The 24400-nt window shown below is 43.3% G+C and overlaps 1 protein-coding gene across 4 annotated transcripts in view; it reads left to right on the top strand.

Annotated features, from left to right (window-relative positions):
- GAL3ST1 (galactose-3-O-sulfotransferase 1) overlaps positions 1-13846 on the top strand; it is a 177647-nt gene extending 163801 nt beyond the window's left edge. The window contains exons 2-3 of one of the 4 annotated variants that reach the window (XM_073671168.1): positions 2062-2195; positions 12522-13846. In XM_073671168.1, coding sequence (XP_073527269.1) covers positions 2062-2195; positions 12522-13788 — 1401 coding nt within the window. In that variant the 3' untranslated portion in view covers positions 13789-13846. Of the gene's footprint in view, positions 1-2061; positions 2196-4641; positions 8352-12521 lie in introns of those variants that run through there. The other 3 variants (XM_073671167.1, XM_073671166.1, XM_073671169.1) reach the window with 3 other exon arrangements.
- The last annotated feature ends 10554 nt before the right edge of the window (positions 13847-24400 follow it).

The following is a 24400-nucleotide window of genomic DNA, read 5'->3' as shown; positions in this document are numbered from 1 at the left end:
ATAAAAGGACTGGAACTGTTATGGGCTTACAATAGTGATAGTGGAGCGATGAATCTATACTGTCTGTATGTCATCATCACAGTGGTTCCTATATGGTCTACAGTCTTATGATGTCTGTTAACAACAACTCCCAGTATCTACTTACCATTGTTAAGGACATACTGGGAGTTGTAGGTTCATGCGATACAAATGTATATGGGGCTGACATGACATTACAATCTAATGGATGCACCATTTCTGAGGTGGCTGAGGGCTTGTATTTTTAGGCTGGGAAGAGACAATATCCATGGGCAAAGAGTGCAGTGCTTGCAAGCTCTATACTATACTGTCTGCTTTTCTCTAAGGCAGGAGTCTCTAACCTGTGGCATTGGGAGCCACATGTGGCTCGTGGGTCCATGATGTGTGATTCGCGGTTGCCTGCCAGCTTGGTGCACTAGCACCAGGTCTAGCAAACAACTACAAAGACCAGATCTCCAGATAGGGAATTTTGTGAGTAGCCAAGCACAGAAGAGCAGATCTGAAGATGCATATTCTGGCTTTGGAGGCTTGGAGATAATTTAACTATGGTAAGCTGAGACTGAATGATGCTAACTGTCAGAGGAGGTGCTTGAAGCTGGGTGCAACATGTAGTGTGGATGTGGTGGGAATGATTGATGCAAGAATACTGAATGGAGGTATTGTGGGAACCTCTGGATCTTGGTATACTGCCTCGGTGTGATTTCTGTGGAAAAGCTTTGGCGGTCATTATACCAATAATGGGAGCTCTGTGTTGCTACTGTGAGGTGGGCGGGAGCTGGATGTCGCTCGTGACTCTCTTAAACCCAATTGTGGCTCACACCCCTCTCTCAAAGCTGAATGTGGCTCCAAACAGAATGGTTGGGGACCACTGCTCTAAGGCCTCATTACCATGGAGGAATCTTACTACATAAAGAGCTTAATGTTGAGGTGAGTCTGAGAAAAACATCAGCTGACGTTGGAGCGATGACTCTGTTGTTGTAGATGACGACGATTGAATTTTTAAATAGCTTAACCCCATCAGGCTTGCCAAGTCATTGCCTTAGACTTAAGGTGGGCAGCATTATGTTGTTGAGAAATTTGAATACAAAACGAGGACTCTGCAATGGTACACGATTAGTTATAACATCATTGAATAGAAATGTTCTTGAGACAGAGATTTTAACAAGATCAGCTGAAGGTGATAAGGCATACAGAGAGATTTCCACGCGATCTGCCCTGGGCATTTCACTTTTTGAATTGGCGAATGTCTTTGTAATCTTCTAAATTTTATTTTTGTTTTCCGTAATGCCATTTACTAATTTATTAATTATGACAACTTTGTTGTTTATCGTGTAAAAAAGGCTGAAAGTGAATAGACATGGGTAATTTGAGTTAGTTTTTTATTATGTATAGCACTCTTTTCTAGCTTCTGAAAAGTATTTGTTTCGAAACCGGGCTGCTAGTTATACAATACCCAGCCTCCTCAATTTACACCTGAGGACAACTAAAAAGTAACTTAGTGGCAATAGACAAGCAGCCAAGTTCAGCATTCCCAAGAGACATTCCTGAAGGCATTTTGTGGTTGAGCAAGCATGCCCAGGAAAGTGAGTACAAGCATTTTAACTATTCTTCATTAAATCATTTGCCACAACCTGTAGAATTGTTATTGTTAGGGTAAACACTGATGAATCATTAATACATCAGACCGTTCGTGGGAATTTATTTTTTTCAGTTACCAAGGTGTATAAGAGGTCAACATCTCCAATGAAGTGTCTAAGTAGGCAAATTTTATTTAATGACTACTATCATGGTCAATTATGTGGCTTTAGTGATTTTATTGTAAGTGTCTAGACATTAAAGCATGAAATATTTACACTAATATCATCCTAAATGCTGACGATTGTGGACTGGTATGCTATGAGTTTCTTTCAGGTAGGAGACGAATATGAATTAAGTACATTACTAGTTGGTTGCAATTTCTATACTGCATCTATTCTTCATACAGTAAATACACAAACCAGATAATAGTCATCCAGCATAAGTTATCTGTATCTTCTTTTACAGATGCTGTGTATACAGACCCAGGGCAAGATCTGCCGATCAGTATGGAAAGGTTTAGTCTTGGGAACACTTCTTACCACTTTTTTGATCTTGCTGTATTCATATGCAGCTCCTCCACTTAGTTTCAGCAGCACAGAGTAAGTCATCTGATTTCAGCTTAAACATGTAAAATGTTATTAATCTTATATATTGTTTATATAATTATGATTTAGGCTAGGTTCAAACACATACAAAGCTCTCCACTTTGCCCTACATCAGGGTTTGTCAGAATCAGTTTCACTATGGACACTGTCTGGTCTCCATCCTTACTGTATTCGTGTTTTTCTGACGAAAACCGCAACAGCAACACACATACAGCGCTCTCTGCTGAGCAAAACGTTGCGTTTTTTGTCAGAATCCCTAAAAGAAACAGTATTCTCATGGAAGCATTACACAATTTTATTCATGTCTGAAAAACACGAATACAGTAAGAATGGAGACCAGACAGTGTCCATAAGGGCAGAATTGCGCTACCATATTTCTCCTGCGAGAATCACATCGTAAACCTGGTAGTGCCTGTCGCCTCTCCTGACCTGAGCTTGACTGCTGCATAGAAATCCATCATGCTGTCGTGCTCAGGTCAGGAGAGGTGCCGGCCAGTCCTTTCAGTGTGATGCGATTCTCCCACGAGTTATACAGCAGTCTGTCTCTGCCCTAACTTGACAGCTCACTATTTATTCTGTGGACTGAATTTAAATTAGTATGCTCTCCATTACACATGATTGTGAAAGTAGATCTCAGATCTATCACCAGATTTCACAATACAAATTGCATACATTGTTCAATAGATTTCTTACACCAGTTGTGGCTGGTGTGCTTACTTTGAAAATCCATGTCAGAATGACTGTATGATCCTAATATTACACAGATCATTTTATTAGTCCATCTAAAGAGACAGAGCTTATTGGCCAACCTGTATTTAATCTCTACCCACCTAGCCTGGTTGACTGCTGCAGCTTGTAATGAGCAGTATGAGAGTTCATCAGATGCATGACAGATGGACACAGAGGAGCTGTCAATCAGGCTATGTGGGCGGAGTTGAGTTTAAACATTAAAAAGATTATACAGCCATTATGACATTTATTTTCATAGTAAGTACATTAGCCTCACCTGCTGTGAGAGAGTGATTTCATAATGTATGCAGTTTGCATTGTGAAATCCGGTGACAAATATGCTTGAATAGAAATAGGGCAGAGATCAGGAGCGCACTTATAATGGGTGTATAAACTGCATATAATAAAGGTCAACTTTGTGTATTATCAGTGCTAAAAACAAGTGACTTTAAACCATTCAATATCATTAAATCTAGACTGGTCCCAATCCAGTCGTCATGGCTCCTGTAAGGTATATGCGCACGATCAGTATTTGTTTGCAGAAATTTCTGCAGCATTTCTGCAAGGTTCTGCAACTCTTTGCAGCAAGAACGCTGCGGAAATTCCACGCCTTTTGATGCATTTCTTTTGCATTTGCATGCGTTTTTTGTGCGTTTTTGCCATGCGTTTTTTCCAATTTTCCTGACAGGAAATACAATATAGGAAAAATGCTGGCAAATCCGCACAAAGAATTGACATGCTGCTTATTTAAACGCACATGAAATCCTGTCAGGAAAATTCCTGATCATGTGCACAGATCTTCCAGATTCTCATAGGAAATCCTGGGATAAGGTTTGCAATGCGTTTTTGGCCCATCTGCACGGAAAAATTTCACCAAAAACACACCGTGTGCACATAGCCTTAGGACTCACTCTCACTTGCGATTAAATTGGACGAATGTAATCCGATAAATGGGATTGCATTCGGACCAATCTAATCCTATGATTGTGTGCTTAGTGGCGTTTTTTTTCCCAGCTCCTATCGGATTGCGATTGGGCTGGAAAAAAAATCGCAGATTGCATGCTGGATTGGATCGCACGCACCCATACAAGCCTATGGGTGCGTGTGAAACCTAGCACTGCACTTGGATATCGCCCGAGTGCAGTGCGATTCCCGCCGATGCCAGCAACAAAGGAGATGGAGAAATTGATTTCTCTGTCCCCCCCCCCCCGCAGCTGTACTGCGATCCCCTCTGTGTGAGAGGATCAGAGCTCAGAGCACTGTCATTCGGATCCTGCTCGCAGCAGAGCAGGAGCTGAGTGTCATTAGCATATTGCATCTGATGATCTCGCATCGGGATGCCATACTCTAGTGGGACCCCGGCCTTAGGGTGGGACTGACTCTGTACATCCTGTTCCTATCGTACTGACTTTTGACCACTGTAGGCAATCACTATTGCTGGTGCTAGTCCTTCTAAGAGACCCACAAAATTGTAAATCCAAAAAAGAAGGAACTGCTTTACAAACATTCTTGCATGTAATAAGTGTGATATTCATTTACGTCATCACGGTTTATTTAGCATGTCCTCTATTCTCATAGTTAATCCATCAAGGGTTCCTTCTCTCTGGATTTACAAAATTGTGGGAGGTATAGGAAGTAGGGCAGCCTCTTATTTTACATATTAAATAACTAGTCGAATTATCTGGTTAATTGCAATTTTTTTTCTTCTCAGAGACCCTACGTCTTTCCAGTGTCATCCACCTGCACTACCTAAATCTCTATTAACCAAATCCAATTCCACTGCAAAATCTGAATTGCGATGCCTCCCCCGGCGTAATCTTATGTTTCTTAAAACTCACAAGACAGGTAGCAGCACAATCCTTAACATCCTGTTCCGTTATGGAGAGAAGCATAGGCTCCACTTTGCCTTCCCACGAGGACGTAATGATTTTGACTACCCAAGCTATTTCCAGCGTTGGCAAGTTGAGGGTTACCATGCTGGATTATGCTATAATATAATTTGTAACCACATGCGATATCGCCATTCAGAGGTGAACCTGCTGATACCCCCAGACACAATGTTTGTCACGGTGCTGAGAAATCCAGCTTTGCTTTTTGAATCCTCATTTCACTACTTTTCACATGTTGTGCCTTTGACTTGGAAGTTACCAGGTGCTTCAAGTGAGCAGAAGATGGAGACCTTTCTGCAGAGCCCAAGAAACTACTATGACTCTGGTGGATTCAGTGCTCACTACCTACATAACTTGTTGACATTTGACCTGGGTTATGACAATGAAATGGATATAGAGAAAACCAGGCTATCAGACTTACTAAATCAACTTGATAGCCACTTTCATTTGGTCATGCTGTTAGAGTATTTTGATGAGTCCTTGCTGCTGTTGCGTGACTTAATGTGTTGGAAAATGCATGACATACTTTACTTTAAACTGAATGCCCGGAAAGACAATAGTGGCTCACGTTTGAGCCCAGAGATGTACCGACTAGCCCAGGAATGGAATGCACTAGACACACTTATCTACCAACATTTCAATGCAACATTCTGGAGAAAGGTAGAGAAGTATGGAGCGGAAAGGATGAAAAAGGATGTCATAGAGTTAAGGAGGAGAAATGAAGAGCTTAAACAAGAATGTATAGCAGGAGGCGGCCCAGTAGATGCCAGCAAAATACAAGAATCTGGGCTACAGCCGTGGCAACCTTTAGGACAAACGTCTATCCAAGGATATAATCTCAGAAAAAACATTTCACGCAAGCACAAGCAGCTGTGTAGGAATATGCTGACTCCGGAATTACAGTACATGAGTCGGCTGGGGGCGGACTTGTGGGTCACACGACTATGGGGTAACATCAGGGCATTGCTGAACTGGTAATTGGTGGGTGCGAAAGATTTCATGTGCTGGGACTTACATACAGTATTTCAGAGGACCGTATATGTGAAAATGGAATAAAAGCAATCCGGTATCCAAGATGACAGCAGGATGCTAGGAAGTGTAAAAGCTTTGTGATGTCATTTTATATATATATAACCTTTCAAGTATTTTTCTAGAATCAGTATTTTTCGGCAGGGTGTGTGAACTGTGGAGCCCTGACCGCTTCTGAACAGGGTATCTTTGTACCAATGAAACATTGAGAGAATCATTAACTGTGCACTCCTTTCAATTCATAATGGCTCGGACTGAGTCACGTCACATGGACAGCTGGGAGGATTTTATGAATATAGGCTTTATTAAAAATAATAATAAAAAAAAAACATTAGAATTGCTCTTTCTGATGAGAGGGGTGGATAATGTATCTTTATGGTCACGTATGAGGCCCCGGCTCCAAGACTAATTACACTGATGGTTTATTTTTTCTAATTTTATTGACACATAGCAGCCCAATAAGGTGACTTTATCCATTAGGAAGCCGTGCTCTACTGTCACAATAAAGTCTATGGAATGACCTCATTTTACAGTTGCATTTTGAGATTTTATATTGTGTTACAAGAGGCATAAATGTGCAGTTACTTAGCAACTGCTAAGACATTACATGTAATTATTCCGTCCTGCACTAACGTGAATAGTTGATGTCTGGTTGTGGCTTATATTGACTTTGGCTGTTAGTGCAATAGTACAATGCTCTATTTTTTTGGTAAGTAAACCTAAAAATTGCATAGTTAGAATGTGTCAGTTATGTAAGCAAAGAAAAAATGTCTAGGGGCCTGAGTTTTCAGGGATTCATGCCTGTGTGGTCATTGTACAGGGTTATCATAGGTTACGTGTCGGTGCGAGAGGGTGCCTGCCATTACTACACACAGCTCTGATCCATATAACGTGAGTAAGGGGAAAATCCAGAACATAAATTGACCATCACTGTGGATATGAATTTTCAATGTAAAGGGAAAAATGTGCGGCAAATACAAATCATTTCTCCACCAAAATCAACAGCTATATTTGCAACCTGTGGGAACATACTATAAAATTAGATTAAAAGCAGATACTAGAAGTAGTTGATACAACTAAGGGTTCGCTTACACTAGCGTATAAATCGGACTAGTGCAATGTGATAAATGTGAGAAAAAAATTGGATTGCACTCGGACCAATGTTATTCAATGAGGCAATGCAGATCTGCATGTTTTTTCTCAGCTGTATTCGGCTGCGATTTCACTCCGAACTCTGAGAGCAAAAAAAAATGGATGCCATACTCAGTATTTATTTTACTCATTTATATAGCACAATTAATTCCACAGCACTTTACAAACATTCTCTGCACTGTCCCCATTGGGGCTCACAATCTAGATTCCCTATCAGGATGTCTTTGGAGTGTGGGAAGAAACCCATACAAACACAGGGAGAACATACAAATTCCTTGCAGATGTTGTCCTTGGTGGGATTTAAACCCAGGACTCCAGTGCTGCAAGGCTGCAGTACTAACCACTGAGCCACTGTGCTGCCCTCAGCCATAGTGCTAACCACTGCGCCACCGTGCTGCCCAGTATGGCATCTGATTTTTATGGATACATTACTGTTCTGTAGTATAGGAAACTGTAAATAGTTGTGTAAAATATTAAAAGCTGCTGAGTAAAAAAAATGGATTGTACACGGATGATGAGTGAGAAAAAAATCGTCCCACTCTCCTAGATCAGAACAGGACTGATTTTTTTATATGCTAGTGTGAGCGAAAACCCTAATGCTAGGTTCAGACGGTCCATATACGGATTACAATATCCAGGCTGTCCGCAGAGAACTTACAACCTTACAAACATATATAAGATTGTAAGTTTGAGTCAGGAGCCCCACGGTCTGTCCGGCATTGCTGTCTGTCTGCAGACTGTGAAATACACTTTTCTGAACCTGCCCAAATAATATGAAGGCACATTTTTGTGGTGAAAAGTGGAGATCAATTTAAGAGACGTTTGTGGCTTCTGAAGAGGTAGTTTTGTTATGCCAACTTTCATTTCAGTAGTCTACACTCCTGCAGGTTTTCTTCATATTTTAAAAGGTTATTTCTTTATAAAAGATTAAAATAATGATGGAGGCAACTTGTAGACTTTTAACCCACCAATAGTTTGCACACTGAGGTACACTGGTGCTATTCTGAACATGCAGCCATAAAAGCACATAACAGTAGTTAGCTAGTAATTTGTTAGTGATACTATTGTTTTATCAGGTGTTTTACCTCTAATAAGAAGTACAGGGCTTTGCGATGACCTCTCAGATACATTCTCGCATTGTTTTCCAACATGGGCCCTATTTTATTTTGTACATTTTTAATCTGTTCATATGTGTTTTTAGTGTTCTAGCTATGTCCCTCTTTTAAATACCTTACTGCATCACAAACATTGTCTTTTACTGGATATCCATTTAACAAGCTGACTTTGTAATCTTTGTTACATAGCATGTTAAGTTTTATGTTACTTGTATAAATTCTTATTGAGATTGCAACTGTGTCAGAGAGTTTTTAATCAATGCGCTTTAAAAAGTATCTCTTTACAAGTAACTTTTTTTGTTTGTTGGTTTTATACATGATTGCGGCAGGTCAAGCGCTTGTAAACATTTGACAGTGATAGTTGGGACATCAACATACAATCTTTATTATCAAGTCTGCCAGCTTGAGACACAGGCCACGACCCCACAATCAGTATATGGTCAGTATTTTTTTGTCAGAGTGGGAGCCAAAACCAGGAGTGGGTGATAAATGCAGAATTGGTGACTTGTTTCTATTATACTTTTTATCTCTGATTGTTCCTCATCTGGTTTTGGCTCCCGCTCCTGAGAAAAATACTGACCGAATACTGGCCAAATACTGATAGTTCGGGCCATAGTCAGCAGCTCTCCTCTGTGGACATAGCAGTCATATAGGCATGGATGCCTATTAAAATACTCTTCAAAAGACGTGTCAGAAAGTCCCCTATTGTATTTGATGTCAAGTACACAGGGCATTAAAGCAAAAAACTCTAAGGTTCTTACAGAAGTGTGAGAGAGTTGTCTCTGTCATTACTTATCCCAACCAGCACAAGCACAATTACAGGAGATTATGACTTTTTATGCAGTGCAGTTTTTAGGGAAATTTTCTGCCAGGCTGACCATAAAAAAACTCCTCTGTACTATCACACGGACAAAGGCAGGTGTTCACTTCACAAAGACCAATGTAACTAAGGCTGTGTGCCCACTATGCGTCTTTCAAGCGTTTTTGCTGTGGAATTTCTGCAGCGTAAACGCTTGGTAATCCGTGCCCCATGATCCCCAATGAAAATCTGCATGTTCTGTGCCCATGCTGCGGAATTTTCCGTAGCGGATTTTCCTTGCGGAAAAATCCACAGCATGTCCATTATTTGTGCGTTTCTGCATGTGAATTTTAGGTCCCAATGCATTTGAAAAACGCAAGTCAAATCCGCATGTAAAAACGAGTCAAAAATGCGTCAAAAAAACGCGTGCAAAATCCGCAAGCTTTTTTTCACTGCCAAGAACATGCAGAAACGCTGCAGAAATTTTCTGCTTCATTTCTGCATCGTGGTCACATACCCTAATTCTGCCATAAAGTGACCATATAGGAGGTGAGAAACCGTTTTGGTGGTCTACAGAAATGTATAAGGCTGCAAACCGTACAAGTAACTAAAGCGCTAATCAAACACAATCACATCTCCAATGGCTCACAGGTCTTGTCTTTTCTGATTGATGTCATTCCTTCTCTTCTTTATCTGGCCTAGGCAACTATGTTGACGTTTTAAAAAAAAATGTTTATTGCTACCACAGAGGACTTGGGTCCTCTGTCTCTGCAGCTCCATCCCAATCCTCTCTAATGGCACAAATTCAAACCTCAGGCCAAATCATGTGTCATTGGGAGCTACAAAAACAGGAGAGCAAGCCACTCCTGATACAGCTGTCATGCAGCACTTTAATCCAAGAATGAGTGCACTTTGCAGCAGTTTTGCTGAAATATTAGACTTATTTGCTCCATCCTATGTGAATTTGAGCAACCACTGGGGTAAAAACACACTCCCTAAGTAGATTATGGTTCTGTTTGGTACGGAGGCAGACATATCATTGGTGCAACCTGTTTTGCAGAACAGGGGCCATGGTGGTAAGGGGGCCCACATCCATCTCCAAAGCAGAAAGTAGCTTCTGTCACATTATTGGACTGCAAAGGTCCCATATACTGTTATTACTGCTCTTCTATCATTCCATCAGTCCCCGCCAATGGTGTGGTAGGTATATTTCCAGCCCTTTAACTTTGTGATATATCATGGTTGTTGAGTAAGATAAATTAAACCAAAACATGCAAAAAAAAATGCACTAAACCCTGGAAGCCCAATTCACAAAGAGTCACCCTCAAACATCTTGGTATGGAAAACCCACTGCGAAATTTATATGGAGCTATGGCTGAAGGATTTTTAAATTACTTGGGCTTAGAGTGTTCTTGCCAATATGTAAGTATAAGAATGTTGACCAGATTTGGAATGACATAACAATAGGTAATAAGGATTATACAACTAACAATATTAGTTATAATAGTGAAAAATATAATATACTGGATGTGGGGACCCCATATTTTGGCTAGACCTAATTCAGGTTATCTGATTGGCCCACCTGTTAAAAAGTTGGATATTTGGTAAAAGGGTTGTCTGGTATGGATAACCTGTTTTGACCAAATAACGCCTCTTGACGCAGCATCAGCTGAAGTCATCAGGTTCTCTATGGTCTCCAAACAAGAACTGTTTTTGCTGCTTTAGAAGAAAGGGATCCCATTCTGGGAACCCCTTTCCTAAGTTCATATGATCATTCAACCTGTGTTCCATAATAATCCACCAGATTACATCATCGTAGGCATAATGTCAGATTCTCAAGGTCTTCAAACGCATTAAAACGGCATCTAGTATAGCAGTATGCTCTTTATGGAATCATCTTTATGATATAAGTGTGGCGCCCCTGCGGGTCCAGTTGCCACAGCGGTACTGCATCTCAGCCAGAGGTGTGGTACCCCACTCTCAGGTAAGGAGGGAGCACTACCCGGGACCCAACCACTCGCATCCAACACTACACCACCTCATAAGGGAAGGTCCAGATAGCTCCTAAGGGAGAGCACAGGCCTGTTCCCTGTCAGGAGGGTGGAATTAAGTAGAGGAGGTGGGTGGAGGAAGTAGTTTAGGGGAGCACTGAAGGAATAGTATAAAAGGAAGGGTGGAAGCATCTAGAAGGGTCCATTCCCGCATCCAGTCCATGGAGCAGGAGTTCAGTCTGGTCCTAGGAGTGAGAGAGGAAGGGAGGACCGTGAGGAGTAAGGTCCAGACTGCAAAGGGGCCCAGGAGGAGAGTGAGGAGAGAACACCGGAGCAGTGAGAAAGGCTCCAGAGCTGGAAGGGATCCCAGGGGCATGGCGAGTGCGGGATGCCACCCGTGCGCCCGAGTTCACGTTGATCGTGGAGGGATCAAGGCTGCAGTAGGGGACCGGCCCCAGACTAGTGGAGTACTTTAAGGCTCAGCTAGCAAACCGGAGGTTGTGGTATCTTCATGTGCCGTAGCCAAAATCTACACATAATCGCTGAAAAGTTGGCCATATAGGACCAAAGGGACACACCATACGTCGCCCAACAAGGCCCGCTGCCACTGGCTCGGGACACTGTGTGTGAGGCGCAGGGCAGGAGGGTAAGACCCAGCGCAGAGAGACGACCTGGGAAGGTACACAAGAAAGGGGTCCCGTTCAAGTGCACCTAAGTTATCTGAGAGTTGGCTGGATCACTTCCCCGGAGGACACAGGACTCGGTGGGCGGTTATAATCCGGCAAGTGTAAGGGCCCTGTCACACATAACGAGATCGCTAGCGAGATCGTTGATACGTCACGGGTTTTGTGACGCAATAGAGACATCGCTAGCGATCTCGCTACGTTTGACAGGTAGCAACGATCAGGCCCCTGCTGCGAGATCGTTGATCGTTACAAAGCTCCCTGGACCATTCCTGGGTCGTTGCACTCCCGCTGGGCAGTGTGCATCGCTGTATTTGACACCTAGCCAACGACCTCGTCCAGCGATTCAGAACTGAGACACGTAGGCGTGCATAAATTGGACTATTCCGCGCCCCTCGTCCCCGATTGGTGGTCTCTACGGCGTTCTCATTTCCGGACGCGCATAAAGAAGGCAACAGAATAGCGATTCCGTCCTTTGTTTCTGACCTCGTGCTTGATTGCAGATCCTACCAGAGTTCTCCGGGCTGTTAATATCCGTTCATTGGACTAGTGCTGATTTTTGCGGATCATTGCAGCGTTCTCCAGCTGTGACTCCGCTTTGAACATATCAGGCATCTTTAGTGAGGTAGGTATTGTTTGAGGTCTCAAATGCGTTTCCATTTTTTATTCTTTTATCACACATTTACTAATTATCTGTTATCTTTGCTTTTCAGGGAGGGAGGGCTTGGCTTCTATTTGTATATATATATGTATGCTTTTGCATGGGCAGATATTTTAGGGGTCTCGTGCACACGCACCCACACAGCACGTTTTCTGTCATGCTCACTAACAGAATGGAATATGGTTTTCCATGATATTTTTTATATACAGTTTCAATACTTGTGTTAATTGTTTTGTTGAAAGTGTTCTCATCTTTTCATGTTATGTTTGCAGTTTGCACATCATGGACGACGGGCAGTGTGCTATTGTGGTTGCTGCATTGCTGGTTGAGGAAGCTCGGCGTCAAGATGAGGCACGAGAGCTACAGAGGCGTTCCAAACGAAAGCGTCGCATGTGGACCAGAGAGTGGCTGCAGAAGAGGTCTGAATTGTCCCACATGCAACTTGTAAGAGAGCTTCAGGAGAAGAATCCTCATGATTTCCGCAACTATCTGAGGATGTCAGAGGAATCTTTTAAAGAGTTACTGGAACGAGTTACGCCACGTAATCAACGGAAGGATACAGCGATGCGTGCTGCCATTCCGGCAGATGAAAGATTGGCAGTCACACTGAGATTCCTGGCCACCGGACGCTCACTCCAAGATTTGCATTTTTCTGCAGCCATTTCAAGGCCCATGCTCAGTGTTCTAATCCCGGAGACATGTAATGCAATTTACCACAGTCTACGTAGTTACATACAGTTTCCCAACACGGAGGAGGAATGGAAAAAGATTGCCTCTGATTTTGAGCAGCTGTGGCAGTTCCCTAACTGTGGTGGGGCTTTGGACGGGAAACATGTCCGAATCACTCAGCCACCAAATAGCGGATCCTATTTTTATAATTATAAGGGCTATTTCAGCATCATCATGATGGCCCTTGTTAATGCCAATTACGAATTTATAAATGTAGATGTTGGCATGAACGGCAGGGTTTCTGATGGTGGTGTTTTAGAGCACACACTTTTTGGAGAGCGATTGGACAACTGTGACCTACAATTGCCTCCCAACTCAGAGACTACAGGTAACCTTAATTTTGTTTTTGTCGGCGATGAAGCCTTCCCACTTCATCCCAATCTTATTAAACCGTTCCCCCAAAAAAGTCTTACCCAGGAAAGAAGAATTTTCAATTATCGTTTGTCAAGGGCACGTCGTGTTGTCGAAAATGCCTTCGGTATCATGGCCAACCGCTTCAGAGTTTTTCACACGCCAATTAACATGAAGCTTACATCAATAGACTCTGTTGTTTTGGCCTGTTGCACGCTTCACAACTTTCTTCGTCGACGTGATGCAATTACGTACTGTCCGCCTGGCTTCGTGGACTCTGTGGACCTAGCCAATGGGGAAGTGGAGCTCGGTGAATGGCGTTCAAACGATCCTGCAATTGCAGGCCTTCAACCAGTGGGATATGGCAGAAACACCCATGATGCGAAGACCAGCCGCGACAACTACTGCCAGTATTTTAACGGTCCTGGTGCTGTTACTTGGCAACATCAGAACTTATAGTGGGCAACTACTGACAATTATACACTACTTTCAGTTTTGTATTGATTTGTGTAATAAACTGTGTTTAACTTTGCAAAAGATTTGTTTATCATTGTTTCAATAGTAAGGGCCCGTATACACATACGTGTACTACTTCAGGGGCGGACATAGGAATCATGGGAGCTCATAGCAGAAGTTATAATTGGGACCCCCCCACAAAAAAAAAAGGAAATAATTGTTGGGGACACAGAAGAGCAGATCCCACAACCTTCCAGCCTTTCTTCCTTTCTGAACTCCTAGATTCCTCTTTCATAGCCCCATAAAAATGTGATGCCAACAAAAGTGTCCCCCTTAACACAGTATGATACCCCGATGGTGACTTCCACCTTTTTAGCCTCCACATGCACAGTGTAATGACCCTAATGTATCACATGAGCCATGTATGAGGGAGGTGGAGTCGGAGTCATGGAAATTGAGGAGTCGGTTTGGCTTATCGACTCCGCAGCCCTGTATACCAGGATGGGAGAGCACACAGTATAATGCAGCCCCCCATAGGGTAAAATGCAGCCCCAGTCCTCCAGTATTATCAGTACTGACTGATTTACAAAAATATATAAATACATACTTACCACTCCTTATTCCCCGCTGCTTCAGTCTCTGCAGCCTGTCTCTCTCATCACGACAGCAGCTGGCAGCTCCACTGTCTGACACAGCGTGGTGCATCGTAGCAGCGTTGCCGCTGTTTGATTAACCGCCACCCACCGGCACTGTACTCAGTAATGGCTGCGTGTAGTGTGTTGTGCGGCTGTGCCTTGTAGTAATGCCGCAGCAGGGCCCACTCAAGCACAATTAAAGGCGTTGGCCATGTCTGAACACAGTGGCAGTGGGCGGCGGCGGCAATCAAACAGAGGAGCGTGGGGTACAGAATGGGGGAGACTGCTATGGGGTCCGCTGGCTCACGGGCCCCCTACGGCCACGGGCCCCATAGCAGTTATGTGGCCTGCCACCAATGGCGGTACGCCACTGTTGTACTCGTATGTATACATCCATATACACATCCATATACACATACATATTCAGATACATAAAAATCTACACCCATATCCACACTTATATACAGATAACCAGATATACACACACATACTCACAGACACAGAAGTATGCATACCTATATAAAAATACAGATACATATTTCTACATAAAACCACCTAAACACCAGTGTTCCTGTGTGACCATCACAATAGAGACACTGCTGCGTTCTACAGATGTCGCATTATCAATACAGCGTCTCTAGTCCGACACGCTAATAATTCAAGTCACAGTAGCGTTCTCTAATAAACCGCGTGTTTATTGGCGACGTTGATGCGTCGTGGGCGTGGTTACCGACGTTCATGCGTCATGGGCGGGTCTAACGACGTAGTTGCGGCCTAGCTTATTAAGAGCATTATGGCATCCAGGGTCAGGGCATCTCCTTGGGGTGACGCTGAGGTGCGCTACCTTGTGAAGCAACTGGATGCACTTGATTATGAGTGCCGTGTGCACTCTGAGCATCCAGTGCTCCATAAGCGGGCGGTGCTGCAGAGGATCGGTCGGGGCCTGGTCCAGAGATTTGGGGTGCAGCGCTCTGCTACACAAATCCGGAAGAAGCTGGCGGACTTGAAATATAGGTCTGCCGACCGAATCGTCAGCATCCGGTCACGGACCCTGCCCCGCCGTGGTGAGTGGTTTTAAAATATGTTAGCACAATATATGGCAGCACATTAGTTACAACTGCAATTACCTTAGGTATCTAATGTTATTTGTTTTCCAGCACCTGCAGCCCCAGAGCCCCCGAGGGAGTCACCTCCAGCCCTGGAGCCCCAGCAGCATTCCTCTACCAGCTCGCCAGCATCACTCCGTGAAATAGGTGCAGCTTCGTCTTCCGGTAATGCTTTCACATAAAATACAGTCCATACAACTTGGAAAGTATAGGGCTGTCATGTACTATTAAGTGTTGTGTCTTTCTCTAGCCGGTGGTGCCAGGGGATCCGGGTGGTCCTTAAGCTCGTCATCATCCGAGCAAACCGAAAACCGTAAGTGTTAAATACCAAACATGTACCTGATAGGCTGTGTGCCCACGATGCGTTTTTTAAGGCGTTTCTGCAGCGTTTTTGCTGCTGTGGAAACGCATTAAAAGCGCATGGTAGAAGGTCTGCCATGTTCCCCAATGATAATCCACATGCTGCCGAAATTTCCGCTGCACATTATCATTGCGGAAAAAAACGCAGCACTACCAATTATTTTGCAGAAGTGGGTTTTTTTGCGCCGCCATTGACTTGCATTATAATGCGCCAATTCCGCAATACTGCATCTGTACTTGCGTAATTAGCGCGTTCTAATGTGTGGATGGTACCCGGGTGTGGTGCATCGTGGGCACATAGCCTTAATTTGATGAATGTACAGAATTATTGGACTTAAGTTTAACTATTACCTCCGTAGAAATTCCAACACTACAAGATCTCCTGGCGTCACAACGGAGACTGAGTGAAGAGATCCACCAGCACGGAGTGATGCTGGCAAGATTTGTGGCAGCCCATGACCGTCACGGCAGCCAATAAATTCTTTTTTGTTATGTAGTTGATATTATTTGGTTGGTTATATTTTTTATATTTTTATAAAAAAAAGTTAGTTTATATCCACTATTGTCTACACTTTGTTACATCTAATCCTATCCTGTGAGATACTGCCTGAAGAGTTGTGTATCTAATCCTATCCTGTGTGATACTGCCTAAAGAGTTGTGTATCTAATCCTATCCTGTGTGATACTGCCTGACGGGTTGTGTATCTAATCCTATCCTGTGTGATACTGCCTAAAGAGTTGTGTATCTAATCCTATCCTGTGTGATACTGCCTGACGGGTTGTGTATCTAATCCTATCCTGTGTGATACTGCCTGATGGGTTGTGTATCTAATCCTATCCTGTGTGATACTGCCTGACGGGTTGTGTATCTAATACTATCCTGTGTGATACTGCCTAAAGAGTTGTGTATCAAATCCTATCCTGTGTGATACTGCCTGACGGGTTGTGTATCTTATCCTATCCTGTGTGATACTGCCTAAAGAGTTGTGTATCTAATCCTATCCTGTGTGATACTGCCTGACGGGTTGTGTATCTAATCCTATCCTGTGTGATACTGCCTGACGGGTTGTGTATCTAATCCTATCCTGTGTGATACTGCCTAAAGAGTTGTGTATCTAATCCTATCCTGTGTGATACTGCCTGACGGGTTGTGTATCTAATCCTATCCTGTGTGATACTGCCTAAAGAGTTGTGTATCTAATCCTATCCTGTGTGATACTGCCTGACGGGTTGTGTATCTTATCCTATCCTGTGTGATACTGCCTAAAGAGTTGTGTATCTAATCCTATCCTGTGTGATACTGCCTGACGGGTTGTGTATCTAATCCTATCCTGTGTGATACTGCCTGACGGGTTGTGTATCTAATCCTATCCTGTGTGATACTGCCTGACGGGTTTTGTAACTAATCCTATCCTGTGTGATACTGCCTAAAGAGTTGTGTATCTAATCCTATCCTGTGTGATACTGCCTGACGGGTTGTGTATCTAATCCTATCCTGTGTGATACTGCCTGACGGGTTGTGTATCTAATCCTATCCTGTGTGATACTGCCTAAAGAGTTGTGTATCTAATCCTATCCTGTGTGATACTGCCTGACGGGTTGTGTATCTAATCCTATCCTGTGTGATACTGCCTGAAGAGTTGTATATCTAATCCTATCCTGTGTGATACTGCCTGACGGGTTGTGTATCTAATCCTATCCTGTGTGATACTGCCTGACGGGTTGTGTATCTAATCCTATCCTGTGTGATACTGCCTAAAGAGTTGTGTATCTAATCCTATCCTGTGTGATACTGCCTGATGGGTTGTGTATCTAATCCTATCCTGTGTGATACTGCCTGACGAGTTGTGTATCTAATCCTATCCTGTGTGATACTGCCTGACGGGTTTTGTATCTAATCCTATCCTGTGTGATACTGCCTGACGGGTTTTGTATCTAATCCTATCCTGTGTGATACTGCCTAAAGAGTTGTGTATCTAATCCTATCCTGTGTGATACTGCCTGACGGGTTGTGTATCTAATCCTATCCTGTGTGATACTGCCTGACGGGTTGTGTATCTAATCCTATCCTGTGTGATACTGCCTGACGGGTTGTGTATCTAATCCTATCCTGTGTGATACTGCCTGACGGGTTTTGTATCTAATCCTATCCTGTGTGATACTGCCTAAAGAGTTGTGTATCTAATCCTATCCTGTGTGATACTGCCTGACGGGTTGTGTATCTAATCCTATCCTGTGTGATACTGCCTGACGGGTTGTGTATCTAATCCTATCCTGTGTGATACTGCCTGACGGGTTTTGTATCTAATCCTATCCTGTGTGATACTGCCTGACGGGTTGTGTATCTAATCCTATCCTGTGTGATACTGCCTAAAGAGTTGTGTATCTAATCCTATCCTGTGTGATACTGCCTGACGGGTTGTGTATCTAATCCTATCCTGTGTGATACTGCCTAAAGAGTTGTGTATCTAATCCTATCCTGTGTGATACTGCCTGACGGGTTGTGTATCTAATCCTATCCTGTGTGATACTGCCTGACGGGTTGTGTATCTAATCCTATCCTGTGTGATACTGCCTAAAGAGTTGTGTATCTAATCCTATCCTGTGTGATACTGCCTGACGGGTTGTGTATCTAATCCTATCCTGTGTGATACTGCCTAAAGAGTTGTGTATCTAATCCTATCCTGTGTGATACTACCTGACGGGTTGTGTATCTAATCCTATCCTGTGTGATACTGCCTGACGGGTTGTGTATCTAATCCTATCCTGTGTGATACTGCCTAAAGAGTTGTGTATCTAATCCTATCCTGTGTGATACTGCCTGACGGGTTGTGTATCTAATCCTATCCTGTGTGATACTGCCTGACGGGTTGTGTATCTAATCCTATCCTGTGTGATACTGCCTGATGGGTTTTCTATCTAATCCTATCCTGTGTGATACTGCCTAAAGAGTTGTGTATCTAATCCTATCCTGTGTGATACTGCCTGACGGGTTGTGTATCTAATCCTATCCTGTGTGATACTGCCTGACGGGTTGTGTATCTAATCCTATCCTGTGTGATACTGCCTAAAGAGTTGTGTATCTAATCCTATCCTGTGTGATACTGCCTGACGGGTTGTGTATCTAATCCTATCCTGTGTGATACTGCCTGACGGGTTGTGTATCTAATCCTATCCTGTGTGATACTGCCTGACGGGTTTTGTATCTAATCCTATCCTGTGTGATACTGCCTAAAGAGTTGTGTATCTAATCCTATCCTGTGTGATACTGCCTGACGGGTTGTGTATCTAATCTTATCCTGTGTGATACTGCCTGACGGGTTGTGTATCTAATCCTATCCTGTGTGATACTGCCTGACGGGTTTTGTATCTAATCCTATCCTGTGTGATACTGCCTAAAGAGTTGTGTATCTAATCCTATCCTGTGTGATACTGCCTGACGGGTTGTGTATCTTATCCTATCCTGTGTGATACTGCCTAAAGAGTTGTGTATCTAATCCTATCCTGTGTGATACTGCCTGACGGGTTGTGTATCTAATCCTATCCTGTGTGATACTGCCTGACGGGTTGTGTATCTAATCCTATCCTGTGTGATACTGCCTAAAGAGTTGTGTATCTAATCCTATCCTGTGTGATACTGCCTGACGGGTTGTGTATCTAATCCTATCCTGTGTGATACTGCCTAAAGAGTTGTGTATCTAATCCTATCCTGTGTGATACTGCCTGACGGGTTGTGTATCTTATCCTATCCTGTGTGATACTGCCTAAAGAGTTGTGTATCTAATCCTATCCTGTGTGATACTGCCTGACGGGTTGTGTATCTAATCCTATCCTGTGTGATACTGCCTGACGGGTTGTGTATCTAATCCTATCCTGTGTGATACTGCCTGACGGGTTTTGTAACTAATCCTATCCTGTGTGATACTGCCTAAAGAGTTGTGTATCTAATCCTATCCTGTGTGATACTGCCTGACGGGTTGTGTATCTAATCCTATCCTGTGTGATACTGCCTGACGGGTTGTGTATCTAATCCTATCCTGTGTGATACTGCCTAAAGAGTTGTGTATCTAATCCTATCCTGTGTGATACTGCCTGACGGGTTGTGTATCTAATCCTATCCTGTGTGATACTGCCTGAAGAGTTGTATATCTAATCCTATCCTGTGTGATACTGCCTGACGGGTTGTGTATCTAATCCTATCCTGTGTGATACTGCCTGACGGGTTGTGTATCTAATCCTATCCTGTGTGATACTGCCTAAAGAGTTGTGTATCTAATCCTATCCTGTGTGATACTGCCTGATGGGTTGTGTATCTAATCCTATCCTGTGTGATACTGCCTGACGAGTTGTGTATCTAATCCTATCCTGTGTGATACTGCCTGACGGGTTTTGTATCTAATCCTATCCTGTGTGATACTGCCTGACGGGTTTTGTATCTAATCCTATCCTGTGTGATACTGCCTAAAGAGTTGTGTATCTAATCCTATCCTGTGTGATACTGCCTGACGGGTTGTGTATCTAATCCTATCCTGTGTGATACTGCCTGACGGGTTGTGTATCTAATCCTATCCTGTGTGATACTGCCTGACGGGTTGTGTATCTAATCCTATCCTGTGTGATACTGCCTGACGGGTTTTGTATCTAATCCTATCCTGTGTGATACTGCCTAAAGAGTTGTGTATCTAATCCTATCCTGTGTGATACTGCCTGACGGGTTGTGTATCTAATCCTATCCTGTGTGATACTGCCTGACGGGTTGTGTATCTAATCCTATCCTGTGTGATACTGCCTGACGGGTTTTGTATCTAATCCTATCCTGTGTGATACTGCCTGACGGGTTGTGTATCTAATCCTATCCTGTGTGATACTGCCTAAAGAGTTGTGTATCTAATCCTATCCTGTGTGATACTGCCTGACGGGTTGTGTATCTAATCCTATCCTGTGTGATACTGCCTAAAGAGTTGTGTATCTAATCCTATCCTGTGTGATACTGCCTGACGGGTTGTGTATCTAATCCTATCCTGTGTGATACTGCCTGACGGGTTGTGTATCTAATCCTATCCTGTGTGATACTGCCTAAAGAGTTGTGTATCTAATCCTATCCTGTGTGATACTGCCTGACGGGTTGTGTATCTAATCCTATCCTGTGTGATACTGCCTAAAGAGTTGTGTATCTAATCCTATCCTGTGTGATACTACCTGACGGGTTGTGTATCTAATCCTATCCTGTGTGATACTGCCTGACGGGTTGTGTATCTAATCCTATCCTGTGTGATACTGCCTAAAGAGTTGTGTATCTAATCCTATCCTGTGTGATACTGCCTGACGGGTTGTGTATCTAATCCTATCCTGTGTGATACTGCCTGACGGGTTGTGTATCTAATCCTATCCTGTGTGATACTGCCTGATGGGTTTTCTATCTAATCCTATCCTGTGTGATACTGCCTAAAGAGTTGTGTATCTAATCCTATCCTGTGTGATACTGCCTGACGGGTTGTGTATCTAATCCTATCCTGTGTGATACTGCCTGACGGGTTGTGTATCTAATCCTATCCTGTGTGATACTGCCTAAAGAGTTGTGTATCTAATCCTATCCTGTGTGATACTGCCTGACGGGTTGTGTATCTAATCCTATCCTGTGTGATACTGCCTGACGGGTTGTGTATCTAATCCTATCCTGTGTGATACTGCCTGACGGGTTTTGTATCTAATCCTATCCTGTGTGATACTGCCTAAAGAGTTGTGTATCTAATCCTATCCTGTGTGATACTGCCTGACGGGTTGTGTATCTAATCTTATCCTGTGTGATACTGCCTGACGGGTTGTGTATCTAATCCTATCCTGTGTGATACTGCCTGACGGGTTTTGTATCTAATCCTATCCTGTGTGATACTGCCTAAAGAGTTGTGTATCTAATCCTATCCTGTGTGATACTGCCTGACGGGTTGTGTATCTAATCCTATCCTGTGTGATACTGCCTGACGGGTTGTGTATCTAATCCTATCCTGTGTGATACTGCCTGACGGGTTGTGTATCTAATCCTATCCTGTGTGATACTGCCTGACAGGTTTTGTAACTAATCCTATCCTGTGTGATACTGCCTAAAGAGTTGTGTATCTAATCCTATCCTGTGTGATACTGCCTGACGGGTTGTGTATCTAATCCTATCCTGTGTGATACTGCCTGACGGGTTGTGTATCTAATCCTATCCTGTGTGATACTGCCTGACGGGTTTTGTATCTAATCCTATCCTGTGTGATACTGCCTGACGGGTTGTGTATCTAATCCTATCCTGTGTGATACTGCCTAAAGAGTTGTGTATCTAATCCTATCCTGTGTGATACTGCCTGACGGGTTGTGTATCTAATCCTATCCTGTGTGATACTGCCTAAAGAGTTGTGTATCTAATCCTATCCTGTGTGATACTGCCTGACGGGTTGTGTATCTAATCCTATCCTGTGTGATACTGCCTGACGGGTTGTGTATCTAATCCTATCCTGTGTGATACTGCCTAAAGAGTTGTGTATCTAATCCTATCCTGTGTGATACTGCCTGACGGGTTGTGTATCTAATCCTATCCTGTGTGATACTGCCTGACGGGTTGTGTATCTAATCCTATCCTGTGTGATACTGCCTAAAGAGTTGTGTATCTAATCCTATCCTGTGTGATACTGCCTGACGGGTTGTGTATCTAATCCTATCCTGTGTGATACTGCCTGAAGAGTTGTATATCTAATCCTATCCTGTGTGATACTGCCTGACGGGTTGTGTATCTAATCCTATCCTGTGTGATACTGCCTGACGGGTTGTGTATCTAATCCTATCCTGTGTGATACTGCCTAAAGAGTTGTGTATCTAATCCTATCCTGTGTGATACTGCCTGATGGGTTGTGTATCTAATCCTATCCTGTGTGATACTGCCTGACGAGTTGTGTATCTAATCCTATCCTGTGTGATACTGCCTGACGGGTTTTGTATCTAATCCTATCCTATGTGATACTGCCTGACGGGTTGTGTATCTAATCCTATCCTGTGTGATACTGCCTGACGGGTTGTGTATCTAATCCTATCCTGTGTGATACTGCCTGACGGGTTTTGTATCTAATCCTATCCTGTGTGATACTGCCTAAAGAGTTGTGTATCTAATCCTATCCTGTGTGATACTGCCTGACGGGTTGTGTATCTAATCCTATCCTGTGTGATACTGCCTGACGGGTTGTGTATCTAATCCTATCCTGTGTGATACTGCCTGACGGGTTTTGTATCTAATCCTATCCTGTGTGATACTGCCTAAAGAGTTGTGTATCTAATCCTATCCTGTGTGATACTGCCTGACGGGTTGTGTATCTAATCCTATCCTGTGTGATACTGCCTGAAGAGTTGTATATCTAATCCTATCCTGTGTGATACTGCCTGACGGGTTGTGTATCTAATCCTATCCTGTGTGATACTGCCTGACGGGTTGTGTATCTAATCCTATCCTGTGTGATACTGCCTAAAGAGTTGTGTATCTAATCCTATCCTGTGTGATACTGCCTGATGGGTTGTGTATCTAATCCTATCCTGTGTGATACTGCCTGACGAGTTGTGTATCTAATCCTATCCTGTGTGATACTGCCTGACGGGTTTTGTATCTAATCCTATCCTATGTGATACTGCCTGACGGGTTGTGTATCTAATCCTATCCTGTGTGATACTGCCTGACGGGTTGTGTATCTAATCCTATCCTGTGTGATACTGCCTGACGGGTTTTGTATCTAATCCTATCCTGTGTGATACTGCCTAAAGAGTTGTGTATCTAATCCTATCCTGTGTGATACTGCCTGACGGGTTGTGTATCTAATCCTATCCTGTGTGATACTGCCTGACGGGTTGTGTATCTAATCCTATCCTGTGTGATACTGCCTGACGGGTTTTGTATCTAATCCTATCCTGTGTGATACTGCCTGACGGGTTGTGTATCTAATCCTATCCTGTGTGATACTGCCTAAAGAGTTGTGTATCTAATCCTATCCTGTGTGATACTGCCTGACGGGTTGTGTATCTAATCCTATCCTGTGTGATACTGCCTAAAGAGTTGTGTATCTAATCCTATCCTGTGTGATACTGCCTGACGGGTTGTGTATCTAATCCTATCCTGTGTGATACTGCCTGACGGGTTGTGTATCCAATCCTATCCTGTGTGATACTGCCTAAAGAGTTGTGTATCTAATCCTATCCTGTGTGATACTGCCTGACGGGTTGTGTATCTAATCCTATCCTGTGTGATACTGCCTAAAGAGTTGTGTATCTAATCCTATCCTGTGTGATACTACCTGACGGGTTGTGTATCTAATCCTATCCTGTGTGATACTGCCTGACGGGTTGTGTATCTAATCCTATCCTGTGTGATACTGCCTAAAGAGTTGTGTATCTAATCCTATCCTGTGTGATACTGCCTGACGGGTTGTGTATCTAATCCTATCCTGTGTGATACTGCCTGACGGGTTGTGTATCTAATCCTATCCTGTGTGA

Source organism: Phyllobates terribilis, unplaced genomic scaffold, assembly GCF_046119375.1.
Source record: "Phyllobates terribilis strain yellow unplaced genomic scaffold, ASM4611937v1 Scaffold_1__5_contigs__length_1240528914, whole genome shotgun sequence".
NCBI classification, from domain to species: domain Eukaryota; kingdom Metazoa; phylum Chordata; class Amphibia; order Anura; family Dendrobatidae; genus Phyllobates; species Phyllobates terribilis.
This window is presented reverse-complemented; position numbering and strand designations above follow the sequence as displayed.